The 16373-nt window shown below is 37.4% G+C and overlaps 4 protein-coding genes across 5 annotated transcripts in view; 2 read left to right on the plus strand and 2 right to left on the minus strand.

Moving 5' to 3' along the window:
• The window catches only part of LOC137293781 (pre-mRNA-processing factor 39-like), a 29135-nt gene extending 26123 nt beyond the window's left edge, over positions 1-3012 (plus strand). The window contains exons 14-15 of the mRNA XM_067824516.1: positions 1424-1571; positions 1920-3012. Of these exons, the coding sequence (XP_067680617.1) occupies positions 1424-1571; positions 1920-1988 (217 nt within the window). The 3' untranslated portion in view covers positions 1989-3012. The remainder of the gene's footprint in view (positions 1-1423; positions 1572-1919) is intronic.
• Positions 1-16373, minus strand: part of LOC137293419 (ubiquitin carboxyl-terminal hydrolase 34-like) — a 299421-nt gene that overhangs the window by 193672 nt on the left and 89376 nt on the right. The window lies entirely within an intron of this gene.
• LOC137293782 (distal membrane-arm assembly complex protein 2-like) lies at positions 4391-11026 on the minus strand. Its single transcript, XM_067824517.1, has 5 exons — positions 10901-11026; positions 9558-9751; positions 9041-9261; positions 5804-5966; positions 4391-5196 (listed from the first exon to the last, which is right to left on the minus strand). The coding sequence occupies exons 1-5, from the start codon at positions 10925-10927 to the stop codon at positions 4989-4991; spliced, it is 813 nt and encodes a 270-aa protein (XP_067680618.1). The 5' UTR covers positions 10928-11026; the 3' UTR covers positions 4391-4988.
• LOC137293877 (ATP synthase subunit s, mitochondrial-like) lies at positions 11087-14935 on the plus strand. 2 transcript variants are annotated; one of them, XM_067824655.1, is made up of 5 exons: positions 11087-11137; positions 11879-11976; positions 12548-12756; positions 13021-13183; positions 14571-14935. In XM_067824655.1, exons 1-5 carry the CDS (start codon positions 11111-11113, stop codon positions 14698-14700), a joined length of 627 nt encoding a protein of 208 aa, XP_067680756.1. In that variant the 5' UTR covers positions 11087-11110; the 3' UTR covers positions 14701-14935. The 2 variants fall into 2 exon arrangements, with proteins under 2 accessions (XP_067680756.1, XP_067680757.1); XM_067824656.1 differs by having other exon boundaries at positions 11094-11128.

The raw sequence follows: 16373 nt of genomic DNA on the forward strand, positions 1-16373 counted from the left end.
GTGCGTCGGTTTTTCTTTGGAGTTCCCTTGGGTTACTCTTTGCCCTGCTTCCAGGTTTGTCCTGTGACTGTTGGCATTGGTCTCCCAGGTTCTCCTAATGCATGTGCACTGGTTGCTGAGGGATGGTCCTCCGGAGTCCACACCACCATCCATCTGTCGAAGCCATATGCATAAGACCTATGGTAAGGTAAGTTAAAAATTTATTAAAATCTAAATATTTTAGATATTTAAATACTTACCTTACCATAGGGCGGTGACTCCCTCCCAACGCTGGATGCTCCTCCCCACTCTGGACTCTTCGGACCTTCCTGTTGCCAGTAAAAGTGATTTTTGGATTGTTCGCGCTTGCGCGAGTGGGGAGATCACGTCACTTCCGTGACTACATTCGTAGATTACATGAGGTAGCCATCTAGGGAATGGCGAATCAACGACTGTCTGATCTCTTCTAGCGAAGCTTGAGGTAATATGCATAAGACCTATGGTAAGGTAAGTATTTAAATATCTAAAATATTTAGATTTTAATAATTTTCATGGTCACCATGACTTTTGGTAATGTGATATCTCATGAACTGTTGTATCCAATGTCTTCATTGACAGCCTACATTTGGGGATTACTCAGGCACCATTTGATTTTGGTGACCTTGACCTTATTTTCTTAGTTCACTTTTCAGTCTTCTAAAGATTACTATGACTCTTGTTAGCGCAGTATCTCAAACTGTTGTACCCAATGTCTTCAAATTTAGTGACGGCGTACATTGGGCATTAGGTAAACTGGTCGATTTGGGTGATCTTGACCTTACCTTCAAGGTCACCCCAACTCTTTGACCTCTTTTCAAGCTCATGTTAATCTGACATCTCATGCACTGTTGTACACGTCTTCAAATTTGACGACAGCCAACACACAAACATCAGTTGATTTTGGTGACCCATATCTTATTTTTGATGTGACCATGACACTTTGTTCACTTTTCAAACTTATGATAATGCAGTATCACTTAAAACATTGCAACCAATGTCTTCAATTTTGTTGACAGCTGATTATGGAGATGCCAGTCATTTCATGCATCTTCTGTATGACCAAAAAATGAATAGTAGTGAACATGGTATGAATATTACAGTCTTCTTTAGCGGCGGATTACATTCCCATGTTTGTAGCAAAGACTTAGTTTTCTTAACATTGCTCGAAGAAAGTTAGATAAATGAAAAGGAAATCATGTAAAACTTTCAGACTATTCTGAGTCCTGGGAAGCCCCTCATGTGCTTTTACTGCAAGCAGGCATAAATATCACATGAAATTTTGATAATAACCATCAACAAAACTTACTTAGTTCCACTGTGCAGTTTAGCAAATAAGTTGCAAGATGTGACCTGTTTAACGTTAATCATGGTAACCCAAATAATCTCACATAGTTTGTCATTTCAGAGATGATAATCATGCACCTCCAGAGAAGAAACATAAACATGATAAATACAAGTCAGAGACAAACGGCAGCAGTGCAACAGGAGATGCTTCAAGTCATCACACATCAGCAGACGCCAACACCTACAACTACCATTGGCCCAGCTATTCAGTAAGTCTTTCACACACCTACAACTTCCATTGGCCCAGCTATTCAGTATTTCTTTTATACACCTACAACTACTATTGGCCCAGCTATTCAGTAAGTCTTTCACACACCTACAACTACCATTGGCCCAGCTATTCAGTAAGTCTTTCACACACCTACAACTTCCATTGGCCCAGCTATTCAGTATTTCTTTTATACACCTACAACTACTATTGGCCCAGCTATTCAGTAAGTCTGTTATACAGCTTCATACATCTCTTCCTTAATCTGGACACTGAAACATTCACTCACCTCTTTTGGTTTATATTTGCCTGTTTTTCACATAGTTTTGACATATCTATCTTGTTTCAGAGTTCATATGCCCCCTACCACTCTCACTATGGAGCGTATGGATCATACGGGTCCTACTACCCATCGTAGACTTCATATTACAGTCATGTGACTCCATACTTTCCAGATGTAAGGTGGTTCTGAATATGTGTTTAATGCCGAGTTGAACTCTGGCCTTTGTTACCATGGACAGAAGACTGCATCGGTGCTGTGGTGGTCAGCCAGCTAGACCGCCAGTTTCTTGTTTCTTCTTCACAAGTTTTCTGTGTATATTTTTTAAGGTGTTTTTGGGTTTTTCGCTTGGTAAACATACAATATATATTTCAATCAAAAATACCAAAGTTCTAAAATATTTTTGTGAGCATTAACTGTTGACTGGATTTCATATTTTGTACTCATGTAGTTTTGGGGTTGATTTCTTTTTTTACATATTAACAGACTTTTGTACATTTCCATTCTATTCAGTAATAAATATATACCTGCAGGATTGGTCATGAAAACAGTACTTGACGTATTAAACATTCTTAATTTGACTTACATGTTCAGTTATGAGAGGTGGCCTGTGATCGAAGGAGCATGAAGATGCTGCTGTGTCCCTCGCCTGTGCTTGGATAGACTGATTATGTGTTGTTTAAATTCTTTCTGGTGGTGCAATAATACAGCAATACAGTATTTATTGCAGTATGAGGCTCAATATAATACATCGATTTACCACTCAAGTATCCAATACATATGCCACATTACAAATTATATTTATGTAGAAACATGAGAGCAGAGACTGTTTAAATTTCATTTTATGCAGATTCTTTAGTATTTCCTGGTAAGCTATAAATAACAGAATTTTTACAGTGCCCAGCACGCTTAGGTTTCACCCATGCAGAATCTTATTTTCTGATTCAGGGCTGTGATTCATTTGTGAAAAGGAATAGGATATGGTCCAATAAAATAAAAATCTATGATCAAAATAAATATTTCACACCCATCATAGTGGTTCATCATAGTGGCAGCTCTAACACTTTTGAAATAATCTCTTAAGATATTATTTTGTTAACTAACATAGAGCTGTTTAAACAGCTATATATCAGGATTATTTAATTATCCAATACTATCAAAATGAACTAATGCAGAATTTTGTACTTTGGTTACTCATCTTCTGGACATAATTAATGTTTTAACTTGTATTGAATTTTATCTTTTACAACTGATGAGTTTGTAAAGTATCATGGGTTGTGTCCTTGTATTTTTAAAGATTTTATATTTCTTGTGCATTACATTGACCATGTTCCCAGTGGGTGTATGTTGGTCATTTCACTATAAGCACAAGAACACAACCATTAATTAATGTTAATTAATTTTGCCAGGAGTTGCATTAAAAAAAAGTTTAAATATTTTTTCTCAATATTGGGTAGATACTCTGGCTTTTTACTCATCATACTATTATTATTCACAGTATATGTAGGCATAAAGTCCCGCTGTAATAGTGAGGAGACGATTCATAAAAAGATTCCTTCAACAACAAAGCTGCAAACGATATTTTGTCTTAAATCAAATCATGTACATTTTTCTTATTAATAATATGTCCAGGGGTATGTTTTTCTGTTATCAACTCATTGCCAAATGAAAGTACATGCATGTACATTCTAAAGATGCCATACAAGGAAGATTGGTTGTGCAAAATGGATTATTACCTGGAAGTACATTCGTTTTGTCAGAAAATATGACATTACATGAATCCTAAATAGAGTAATAAGCACTACTAACTGCTAACATACATTGTGGCAAATGTCTCCATTCAAGATGTATCAGAGGTAGGAAAATCGGAACCACCAAATCCTCATTTTAAATGTGTACTGTAGAATCCTCCAGGTTATTTTCTTTTATTTTTCAACTTTTTGAAATCCATACTCATTTGAAGATGTCAAACCATTTAAATCATGAGTGACTTGAATCATTTAAGTGTACATTGTTACAACAATTGCCATAATTGTTAGGAAATGAATGTGTCATGGTTATATTCTTTTAATGCTGCTGTGTTGTGGCAGGTCATTGTATGAATGTTTATTGTGTACTGGAATGGAGCTTGTTCCAAGATGATCTCTTTAATGCAGTGTCTGTGTACACTGCAATATTAATTAGAATGATCATAAATAAATCCTAATTCATACACCTGAGATTTAAATGCTAATGAAGTGATCTTGAGATTAGTCTAAATCCAGGGAGAAACTATTTACATGATATAGGAGGTTGAGGTCCTGCATGTCTAACTAACGTCAAGTACCCACAACTGCCTGTCTTCGACTGTCAGATTTCAGAATTTCACAGTAACTTCTTAGAGACAGCCCCCATACCCCCAGTTGATTTTCAGCCGAACTCCCCTTCACCCTGCTGCCATCCCTGTAATAATGGACATTTTGAATGCAAGAGAAAATACCTTGATCGTTACCTTGCCTTCAGGTCTTGTCTTTGAAACTTGCTCACAGACACCAGAATTCAATACAAATGTTTTATAATGCTATAAGAGATGGTAAAATGTATTTATATAAATGATGAAGGGTTCATTTTCACACATGGTTTGTCTGTTATAGGTTGAGGTGTGCATGGGAATCAATGCATTTATGCTTCAGTTTTTGTGAAGTAAGTTGTTATACGAGTGACAATGTCAAGATGTTGAAATAAAGTTGATTGTAAAAAAAATTTGTTTTATTTTCATTCTGTTGTTAAATTGAAGTAAACTCATCATGCAGTAATCTGTCAAGTTCTGGAGTTGATTCAAACAGAGGATAAAAGTCTCTTCCTCAAAAACTAAACACAAGCTTCTTCACTCTTGGATAGTTCCAATTTCGTATCGGGCTTGATTTTATTTTTTTTCTTGATAGTATGTACACACTGATAAGCAACAATGATTCATCATATAACAAACTTCTCCTTATGCATGTTTAACATTCACTGGACAACTGACAGAAACACACACCAAGTTTCCCTTCTGATATTATAACTTGATGTCCATGTTTCGGTTCACTCTGGACTGAATTCAGTATTCACAGCCATATTTTTATTCACAAGTTCCTAAGTTGTCAGGAAGAGAACTGTTCAAGTCTTTGCAGATTCATTTGACTGTGTGGCAGTAGCTTCTCTAGACTGTGTCCCCTGTTCTCCATCTTGAACCTGCTGTTTGTTAGTGTCAGTAAAGTCCACACCAAACACCATACAGTCTGGTAGAGATTCCTCCAGAAGTATAACCATCAACTGCAGATGGTTCACATTCGGGAGATTGCTCAGCTTCAAACCTTTCAACTTCCTGCAAACAAGACATAGTTGTCAAGAACCCCACTTCCAACATGTTATTTGCTATTACTCCAATTTCCACTGCTTTTATTCCATGATCAACCAAACTGACTAAAATAATTTGTTAAACAGAAACCTTTGAGTGTTTGAAACAATGAATATAGCATTGCCAAGAATGATAGAACAACAAATCATGTGACTGAGTTGAGATTTACGTCGCATTTGGCAATATTCCAGCTGTATGAGGACAGCCTGTAAATAATTGAGTCTGGACGAGATAGTCCAGGGACCAACAGCATGAACATCTATCTGCACATTAGGATGCAATGATGTGTAAACCAAGTCACCAAGTTTGACCACCCAATCCCATCAGTCAGCTCTTATGACAAGCATAGGTTACTGAAGATCAGTTCTAACCCAGATCTTCACAGGGTATTTAATCATATAAAACAAATTCAATTTTCCTTACATTTTCTGAGTAGAATATATACTCATACACAACAAAAAATGGAAATGTGAAGTTGAAACTAATGGTGATGATAAACTTTTACATTAATGATCAAAGCTTCACACTCAGTTCTATTTGTGAATGTAATTAAGGCAAATTTGCAACAACTCACTCTAAATGATGAAGACAAGCCAGGCCATTCTCTGTTATCTGATCACATCCACTGATGTCCAGGAACTCCAGAGTGTGCTTAAACATTTGTAGCCGAGCCATACACCAGTCATCAACATACTGACAGTTGCTTAAGCTCAGATATCTCAGCTCAGTCAGGTTAACTGCAAATATACAATACTAAGATAAGGATCCAAGCATAATTCACTCCAATTAATATACAACAGTATAATAACAAACCCCCAACTCGATCATGTTAACTTGGAATATACAATGCTAACATACAGGACCCATTTGGGAAGGTCACATTTCTCAGATGCCCAAGTTTCTAGACAATTCATTTTGAGTATCCTAATATGCACACCTGTTGTCACTGTGGACTAGTCGACTATTACCTGCCCATTCAGCAGCTTACTCTGTTGATGCTTATACTGCATACTAATTAGTTATCACTACAAGAACTCACACACAGATGGACAAATGTTGTGATTAAATAACACCTAATGCTCACAGTTTCAAACTTCAATACAATTAAGTTATCAATACATGAAGCAGATATTAAGAACTCCAAAAAAATGTTTTAACTCTCATTTTATCCTAGGTTTCTACTCGCTTTAAATTTTGTTAGCAAACATGAGGGTATACACCATGCTTTTTTTTACACGTTTACCACTACCAAATTTGATGGAAACTATGGACAATTAGGAAATATCAGTGACACGAAAAAATATCAATGATATATCAGTATGGTAACTGTGTCATCAAAAATATGTTTTGTGATAAAATAAAGTTTTGATATACTCACAATACACAAATTAGGTTTATATACATGCTCATTCAACAGTACATGATCAGATGGTTGAAACAAGAATCCAAACATGGTGTCAGTTGTCACCAGTAAATGACCTATTTCAAAAGTGCCCCTGTTCACTTAACAGGGAATGGTTATCACAATTTGTGTGAATGTTAAACTCTTCCATCGCCCCACTAGAGGACCCTTAAGTTATTTACATCTCCAAGAGTAGCGAATGATAAATGGAAAGAATACAGACCAACCCACACAAGTAACCTGATTTGAGAAGATGCTAGCATCTAGAAATGGGTGATGAATAAGAATAACAAATAATGATTTTGGAGGCCTAAAAAGCAGATCCCATCATCTCTGGTGATGTGTGATAAATAATTAAATAATAATGACAAATTATTATTGCTGAAGCCTAAAAAGCAGATCCCATCATGTCCTCTGAGTGTACCAGTACCAAATCACATTCAAATACATAATACGTTTTTTACCAATAAAAAGGTTCCAATCCTCGATTTAGTGCTTTGTTACTTGCACTAGTGCAACCCAATATTACAAATTCAGGCCCCCTGAGTAACTGAAGGAATTACAGCAAATTTGAAGGAATTGCATCTCAAATATAAACAAGCGCAGCCCACTCGCGAAACAATTGCAGCAATATTGGTACGGTAATAATGTAAACACAACACTCACATCGGAAGCAATGTTGATAATACTAGTAGTACACCTGGGAATCTTCGAAGATTTGTCATCTCCTTTCCGTGATTTGTCGGTCACTATCTGAAACTCACACATCTAAACATGGCGTCACTGGAAGGAGCACCCATCTCGGTGAGTTTTGTTTTTAGTCCCTACTATTTCATTTTTATAATTATCCACCTCTGACCACCTGTGTTGAATGCATTTAGGCATAAGGTGTTGTCGGGACTATAAATCGTTTTTGCAAGAAAAGATCGTCACTGTAAATGAGCGTCATACGTCATGCCCCTGGAGGTTGTTTATGTCTGAACATCGGAAGCAGTGATGGAAAAGATCTTCTGCAGTGACAATCTTTTCCTAAAAAAATAGTCTATAGATCCGACAACACCTCATACATAAACACATTCAACATGGGTGTTCAAAGATGGATAGTTATAAAAATGAAACAGTAGAAATTAAAAACAAAACTCACCGAGACGGGTGCTCCTTCCATTGACGCCATATTTAGATGTGTGAATTTCAGATCACGACCGACAAATCACGGAAAGGAGCCAAGAAATCTCCGAAGCTGGCCGAGCATGTTTCAAGTATTACCGACATTGCTTCCGATAGGGGCATTGTGTTTATGTTATTACCGCTAAACTACCAATATCGCAGCAATTGTTTCGCAAGTGAGCTGCGCATGTTTACACTTGAGATGCAGTTCTTTCAATTACTTAGGGGGACCTGAAATTGCTACCTTGTTTAAAGCCTAGCTTGCACCAGGTGCAAGTCAATTTTTGAGAGGGTACAATTCTGAATAAAACATCAATAACTGCATCTACATATTGCAGTAAAAGGAGTGCAACTGGAATTTGGCTGGTGCAACTAAATTTTGGTGCAAGTAGGATAACAGATATTAAATCTGGTTCAGAACACATTACCTTTAACTTGAGTGTTTCTTTAATTCTTTTCACCAAATATGGCGTAAATCTATATTTTGTGTTTATTTGGGTCCCTCCAGTTAATGAGACATACATTCAATTGAGACATACATTCGAAAGATCATGTCAATTAACAGGAACCACGGTAACATTCACATTTTTCCTATCATAGGTTTTTACATGCTTTTTACTCATAACATGACAGAACAAATGGCTCCATTTTTCATTTTGAAATATAATTAATGCACAGTAAATGAGAAATGGCAAAACCACAAATTACATGTAAAATGTAATCCCAAATATGGTTTATGTTAAATATATCATAACACCATGAAACTGATGTGACATACCCCTGAAACATTGTATCTAACATTAATGAAGTTGTTATCTATATTTACCCTAAAAAAGACCACTAGTGTAAATATCCACCTTGTTCAGCGTGACCTGATAGAGTGAATACTAATGCATTACTGGTTGGGTCTATTATTGTGAATGGGTTCACCCTTGTCAGTTGATTATCAACATATCCGAACAGTCAAGACAAGGTTTGACATCTCAGTGTCGAGAAATCGACAAGCTACAGAAAAACAAGCTACAGATGGTTTAATGTTTCCGATTCAGCAGCAGCAGCTGGGGTTTCCAGTGATATGTGATGTGAGTGTAAAGAGTGATATCAAGAGCTAAAAGTTTCACTCAATCAATCACTCACTCACTCGAGGTGTACATTAATGTCATGACAGTATTAGCATGGTAGGCAGCACCTAATACACTTATACACAAAAGTATAATCATATTTCATTTCAGTGGTACTCACCAAAGTTGTCCAGTCCAATGTGCATGAGATTTGTATTGGAGGCATCCACTGCTTCTAGCTTCATTCCCTCCACTTTCCTGTTAGGGAGGTAGTATTTCCCATCATTCTCGATCCTAAACCATGTATCTCGGTCTGCAAACTTCACTGCACCACCACGCTTTACAATGAAGTGAGATGTTGCCAAGTCAGGGCCTAATATCTCATGACGTTCAGGTAAAAATCTGTCAATAAAAGATCAAATTTAAAATGAAATAAGACAAAAATAAACACACAGTTTATACGGTAATATAATGACCTACACATATTTATAATGAATAATAATATTATGAATGTTTTGGTGTTCTCATTGGTTTCCCGATTTTATCATGTATTATTTTATATATTCATGTAAGACAAATATTTAAACTATGTTGAGTTGTAATCGAGATCATCTATCAAATAGGTGATCATGTTGGGCACAATCTTTTCCAAGCAACATATACAAGTTTATATACATATAAATTATAAATGCTCTAACTTTTGAGAACGTCTCTGCATTTCCACCTCTGCAGCCTGGTACATTTTCTTTATTCCACTGAAACTCCAGTCATAATCCTTTTGGAGCCACACTAGGAAATCATTGGGGATGCCTTCCTTTTTGTCATAGAATTTATTCTTGCTATAACTCCGCCTGCTACAAGTAGAGAGCCACTTTTGTCTTTGTAATGCTCTCTGAAAGGGAAGAAGCACAATCTAAAATACATGAAATAGAGATTAAATGGAGACATGAGTTTTCTCTTCGCAGCAAATTCTATTTTCATTGGTTTTGAAAGTGCTATGGTTTCTCTTCATTTATCACACAAGCGCTTCACTATGCCACACTCTTCCTGTTCATTTTCTTTCACGCCATTGTTTCTGGGACTAAATGTGATTCCATTGGATATAACTGGATTACACTAACCCTAAACCCTATGGATCAGAAAGAGTAGTTTGCTTCTAAAGATATGTCAGCTCCCCTAGGATTGGAAATGGTACCTAACCCTAGCCCTCAATACTGAAAAGGGCTGTCTGCCTCTAAAGAAGTGCCACTGGGGAGCACATTGAGGCAATGATGCGATATTTGCTCCATGGCAGGCAGTCATCATGGTCATCACTGCTGGCTCGGTATCGGTAAACAACATTCTAGCCTTTTCATCTTTTCGTTCAACGGTCCATGCAGGCAAGCAAACCCTGGTAAATGTTCTAAAACACAGTTGTGATGTTTGGTCATGACTGTCTGATCCAAACATAGCTCACAATTAAATGTTGGTTTTGATATTTCAACTGAGTATCAACATCAATTCTGAACATCATGTGATGAAAATATACTTTGAATCATTGTACGCGATAGGAGCCGACCAGCTGCCCAAAACGGCTAGTTTTCTGACAGATGGTCTAAACATACAGATAGACAGCTCGATGGTCTGGTGACATTTCTTTGGATTGTCTGGTCTGGTTATATGCTTTCTGGGCTGGTAACATCTAGTCCTCACGTCTAGCTGGGTTTGGGGCTTATTTTACACACTGTTTGAACATGTGTCAGATCGATTCTTAGACCTTGAACGTCGAAACTGTAGGTGGTACAGGCGTAATTCGAATTACTCTATCAATATACCATCTAGCCGAGAGCCCGCGATGCGATCCTTTACAGTCAGTAAGACCGGCATCATGATGATATTCTGCATGACCTTTACAAATTAACCTGAATTTATACAGAAACTAACGCAAAATCCAGGTATACAATATGTTGTGTAAAATCACCATGTGACTAAAATACGCGTGGTTTCTCCATGTTATCATCACAACCGTTAATTGGCAAAAACACTTTTTGAAGAAGCAAACCTGAACACGCTGGAAAAGACAAGCCATTTTGTGTCACTGCAAACATCCACAAATAACTCATTCATTGTTACTGTTCGTAGTATTCATGTTTTTGGTTCACATATTATTGTGGACCCCTATGGTTATAAACTGAATGAACATGTATTAAATTATCTGCACTTTGCCACAACATATCATTTTCCATGTTACAAGCGGCCTGCTAATCCACATATGGCGCTGTTGCTCAAAGTCAGTAAGGTGCTGTTCATTTTGTTTGTCGACCATGTAGACTAGGACTAGGACTTATTGTTACAGTCACAAAGTCTAAGACGCCTTAGTGTTTATGACAACGCTACACTGCGTTTTTGATTATCAAAATGTAAAGAACGGACAGTAAAGCCTGTAAATAAAATTAATGCTAAGAAGCGCACGTAAAATCGCTCCATCTGTCAAGTGCACCCACTCTTCACTCAGATTCATGACTAATAAATACGTCATTGTCATGATCTTTGCAACCTTACGTCACCCACGCATTCTTTTACGTTTTGAATTCGGTATCTGCATTATTGGTTGCCATTTCCATTCGGTTTAGGATTTCGAATGCATATGATGTAACTCATCTGCAGGAGTACTTTGGATGTCAACGTTGACATGGTTGAACATTAGTTTAGGATAATTCCATGATAAACAAACATTATTACAAGTAGACAGATTAAATACGTCAACATTTACATATGTTAAGACAGACTATCCCCATATATTTCCGTGTCTTGTCATGTAGATAAGACCACATGAATTCAAAATTCGGGATAAAACACAAATATTTTGTCTTGGTTGTTACTATTAAAGACACATTATACATCAGAAAAATAATTTGTATCAATAAATATGTTTTATTGTAATGATTGATTCCAAAAGGTAAAGAGACATGAATGTGATTATTGGAATAAAGTGTATTCCAACAAGAAAATTTGGTAACTGCATGTTATGTATTTACAGGCATCTTGTACAAGTCAATCACTGAAGCTTACCAGTGTCTCAGGGGCATCTGTGCCATCAAGATGTTTATGGGGATGGCTTAATTCAGTTTTCAATAGGTAATTTTAGTACTGTATAGTCTGAAATATATAATTCGTCTGCTGTTAACAACACCCATGTCTGGCCTCATGTAACAATCATGTTGACAACTGATTATGTATATTACATAGGTAACCTACACCTACATGTAAGTGACTGAATTGTTTTTCACTCTGTTGGACACATCCAGTCTACGTCTAGACTGTACTCTTTTGGATAAACCAATGGATAGTGCATTGTGTCATTTGACTGTGAAAGATGACACTTAATGTGATTGGAAACAAACAAGGGTTGATTGTCTCAGAGTATGCAAGTTCTTGATTTTGGTATCCATGTTACATGCATCATGGTATTTCTGTGGCCACATGGAATATTTTTCTTTCTCTCTGAAGTTAACATACGCTGTTCTGTAAGTGTTAGCTTCATGGTTTCTCAGCTCCAGTCAGTGAGCACATGTTGAATTAATTCAGTGACAGAGAAGAGTACTTTTTGTGATAAATGTGCAAGCATCTAAACTGAAACCTACTTTTGTAAGAACAAACAGAAATACTTAAGTCAGTCATGTCCTCAGATAATCAGATAATCCAACAGGGTTGATGAAGAACGTCTGAAGCAAGTAGGCCCTGATCGAGCATGTGCAGAGTGGATGCTAAGATGTGGTGGGAGTGTCAAGTGGGTGGGTTTGAATCACTGGGAGAAAGACTACAACACACTCCCAGCCAGTGGATTTGACAAGTACAAGATCGAGGAGATTGATGGCACAACATCTGCTGTCATGAGCCTTGGATTTCCACACCTGAGTAGGTAACATTTAGTTGCATTAGATTCCCTTGAAATGTATCTGTAGCAGTTCTATTGAAACACTTGGAAATTTTACGTTAGAAATTATCCCAAATGACTGTAAGATGCTAATTACTGGATTCAATGCTTAAGTTTAATTATTTGGTTGATGGTGTTTACGGTATACAACTGTAGATTTGCTAACCTCATAGACAAGCTGAGGTCCTAAGTTGTCTCTTAAGAACATTATCTGTTTGGTATTGATCCTGAATTTATTGCTTAAGGTGGTTTGACCCATGTGAAGAAAATTGTCCTCCATGACTGTCGCTATCTTGATGACGATGCCCTGAATTATCTCCCTCAACTGAAGGACACCCTTCAACATCTGCAGATCAGCTCTTGTGGTGACATTACAGACAGAGGATTATCCCCCTTGTCTGAACTTGTGTAAGTATGGTTTGGTTGGTTGGTTTGTTGTTTAATTCATTTGTGAGCAATATTCCAGATATATGGCAGAGGCCACTAATTAACTGAGTCTGGACCGGACAGTCCAGTGATTAACACAATGAGCATCGATCTAACCACTAAGAATGAGATGACATGTGTCAACCAAGTCAGCAAGCCTGTCCACCTGATTCCATTAGTCGCCTCTTAGGACACCTGTTGCAAATCAGTTCTAACCCGGATCTTCACAGGAAAATACGGTTTGGATTGTTTTGATTTTATACAGAAAAATGTGTATGAATGTATATCTGTGTAGTCATGGTAACAGAGACCAAATAGCACTGCGGTAAGTTACAAGTGTGGCATATTACAAACTCAGTACTAGTGAATGCTAAAGATGGTTTGAGTGTATTTTAATACTGTCAGCAAAATCACCAGGAGAATTTGCACAGACTGTACCCATGTGGGGAATCAAACGCATTGCCCCATTCCATGAAGTAATCATACCACTGTGACTTTCATGACTCTATTTTGAAGTACCAGTGAGTGAATGAGTTTAGTTTTATGCCACACTCAGCAATATTCCAGCTATGTGATAGTCTGTAACTAATTGAGCCTGGATCAGACAATCCAGTGATCAACAGCATGAACATCAAGCTACAATACTGTTTGCCTCTAACAGCAAGCATGGGTTACTGAAAGTCAATTCTAACCCAGATCTTCACAGGCTGTTAAATATTGAGAGACCATAGCCCTTGAAGCACATAGGGACATGGGGCACGGGTGTTAGAGAAACTAGCACTTTATCCACCTTACTTGTATGCAAAGTATTTGGTCAAGTGACTTGCATAGATCAGCTCTCTCTGACTTTGCTTATAAACCATAATAATGTTACCTGTACAGAGTGATGCTCACAGCATCAAGCAGTTTGCTTTGTCCAGCCATTATGTCTGTCCCATAATATGTCTGTCCCATAATATGTCAGCGTAGTGTTGACTGTTACATGACATCCCATTTAGCCACACACTCCTAGCTGCATGGGAAGGTTCTGACTAATGTAACTGCCAATGTAACCATTCTCCTAGTCTGTCTCGCAGTGACTGAACCACGGCATTTTCCCTACTTCCAAGCCCTCCCTGCAGTGCTAAGGCCTTAAATGAAACAAGTCAGATTTCCTCAGGTTCAGAATCTCTGGTCTCCCTGGGGCTTCTTTTCAATTTATGTGCGTTAGTTTGTTACTGTCAAAATTTCATATATTCAGAGACTATGTATTAGTCTACTATTCTCCTTTAGATGGACTGACTTATCTCCCACTTCATCTGATAAATCCTATGTTCACCATCACCCTGTAATTGTCTATGGTGTCAGTAACTGCTGACCTTGATTTCAGAAATCTCCGAAAGTTGATTCTGTATGACCTGCCTGAAGTGAAGAACAAGTCTGCAGTTTTAGAACGTCTCAGATCATCACTTACCAAATGTGAAATAGATTATAACGAAGAAGTGCAGAAGGAGACATGAACCAAGATGTTCAACTTACTTGTCAGCGTTAATCGTAATTTAATATTTTGTAATTCTTATTTGTGTAATTAATAATTATATTTGTGATGACTATTCAAGTCTGTTGTCAGTAATTTACTGACAAAGTGGATTGTGTCACATATCATAGTGACATAAAGATTATGGGTCAAATTGATTATACTTTTGAAATTGTTACACATTTTGTACATGCACATCAATAAACTGTATATATGAACATAGAGTGTATGGTTTATCTTATCACACATTTGAAAGGAAGTATGCTGGCTCAGGGCATTGTCTGTCAAATCCAGTGAATTTGTTGTGTGTTGTTTAACAAGTTATTCCAATAATCTAGTCAGGACCAGACAACCTAGTGATTGACTTCATGAGCATCAATTTGTGCAGTTTGAACATGATGACATGCATGAACCAAATCAGCACCACATGATTTGCTTAGTCTCCAGTGACAACAAATAGTGTTGAAATTATGTTTGCAGTCCCAGGATGTGGTGAAATTTGGTTGGAATCCCACATATACACTGGATGTTGGTTTGTCAGTTTGCAGCCTGCAACTGTTTCTTCCTTTAAATATCTGACAGGATGTGACAACTGAAATACTTATTTCAAAGAAATGTGGACCAACTATCCCACCTGAGGACACCTTTTATGTGTTTATTGGTGGAATCTGTTGTCAGACACTGATGCCCGTTTGTGTTTGGCATCAGTATGATGTGTGTTATTCCTTGTATACATGAGTAGGTGAATATTACTGGTCTTGCATCTAACACTGTCAGTAAAACTCCAGCAATATTGCTGTTGCTATATAAAATAGTATGGACAAGGTGCAATGTCAGCCAAGCACTTGGACAAAGCTGTCGTTCACGGGACTGTTTGGCCCGGGCGGGATATTTTACGAGCCTTTCCCCAAGGTCCATTTTTGCGTTAACGTTGATTCCCCTTCTGTTCAATCTATGTACATATGTTCAAAATGTGAGCTTCCTCATTCTACTATACGTTCCCTTTGCCGACTTTGTTCCAAACATTACATTATCGAAACACCAACAGTATATTAAGTATCTGTTAAACCAGACGATTCATGCAGTCAACCAAATAAAGTGAGGCGCGTTTTAAGAATATTTAATGCATGCATTAATTACTCCAATGCTGGACTTTAAACAGTATGTATGCAGTTTAAAAACAACATAAACAACACCGAAGCGTTCGTAAGTAACATACATGATCCAACGCTCACCCAAGCTTTAAAGTATGCACCTCCATAACGACCGATCCCCATTGTAACAACTGGACAGCTCTCTTGGTTTAAAGAGTCGGTTGGTTTTAATAGTCGAAATTAAATTTGATCCCGTGCACAGAACGAACCATCAGAGACTAATTACCGCTAAATCCCTCTAATTACGTAACCAACTGCTAATTAGCCAGTTGTTCACCTTGGCCTGGTAACAGTATATGGCAGTGCTATAATTACATTTAATCCGTCTAATTAAGTCTTTCATTAATCATTAAGATCAAATTTCCACCGCCACTACTACTGTATAATGATTTTGATTTCAGAGGAGCGCGTAAATGCTAGAAATGTGAAAGGAGAAACTAACCTTTTCACAGCTCACGGTGTCCGTTTTACAACGTGGAGAACATGTTCAATCCTAAAGATA

Source organism: Haliotis asinina, chromosome 8 (genome assembly GCF_037392515.1).
Source record: "Haliotis asinina isolate JCU_RB_2024 chromosome 8, JCU_Hal_asi_v2, whole genome shotgun sequence".
NCBI lineage: Eukaryota > Metazoa > Mollusca > Gastropoda > Lepetellida > Haliotidae > Haliotis > Haliotis asinina.

What these genes read in the sequence shown, in the direction of transcription:
- LOC137293877 (XM_067824655.1), top strand. Translation starts at nt 11,111, where the DNA reads ATGGCGCTGTTGCTCAAAGTCAGTAAG. An exon ending in TGTTGCTCAAAGTCAGTAAG is followed by an intron (nt 11,138 to 11,878) that starts GTGCTGTTCATT and finishes ATGTATTTACAG; the next exon opens with GCATCTTGTACAAGTCAATC. An exon ending in CCTTGGATTTCCACACCTGA is followed by an intron (nt 12,757 to 13,020) that starts GTAGGTAACATT and finishes TTATTGCTTAAG; the next exon opens with GTGGTTTGACCCATGTGAAG.
- LOC137293782 (XM_067824517.1), bottom strand. Translation starts at nt 10,927, where the DNA reads ATGGCTTGTCTTTTCCAGCGTGTTCAG. An exon ending in GTCTTTTCCAGCGTGTTCAG is followed by an intron (nt 9,752 to 10,900) that starts GTTTGCTTCTTC and finishes CTTCCCTTTCAG; the next exon opens with AGAGCATTACAAAGACAAAA. An exon ending in CATTGGACTGGACAACTTTG is followed by an intron (nt 5,967 to 9,040) that starts GTGAGTACCACT and finishes GTATATTTGCAG; the next exon opens with TTAACCTGACTGAGCTGAGA.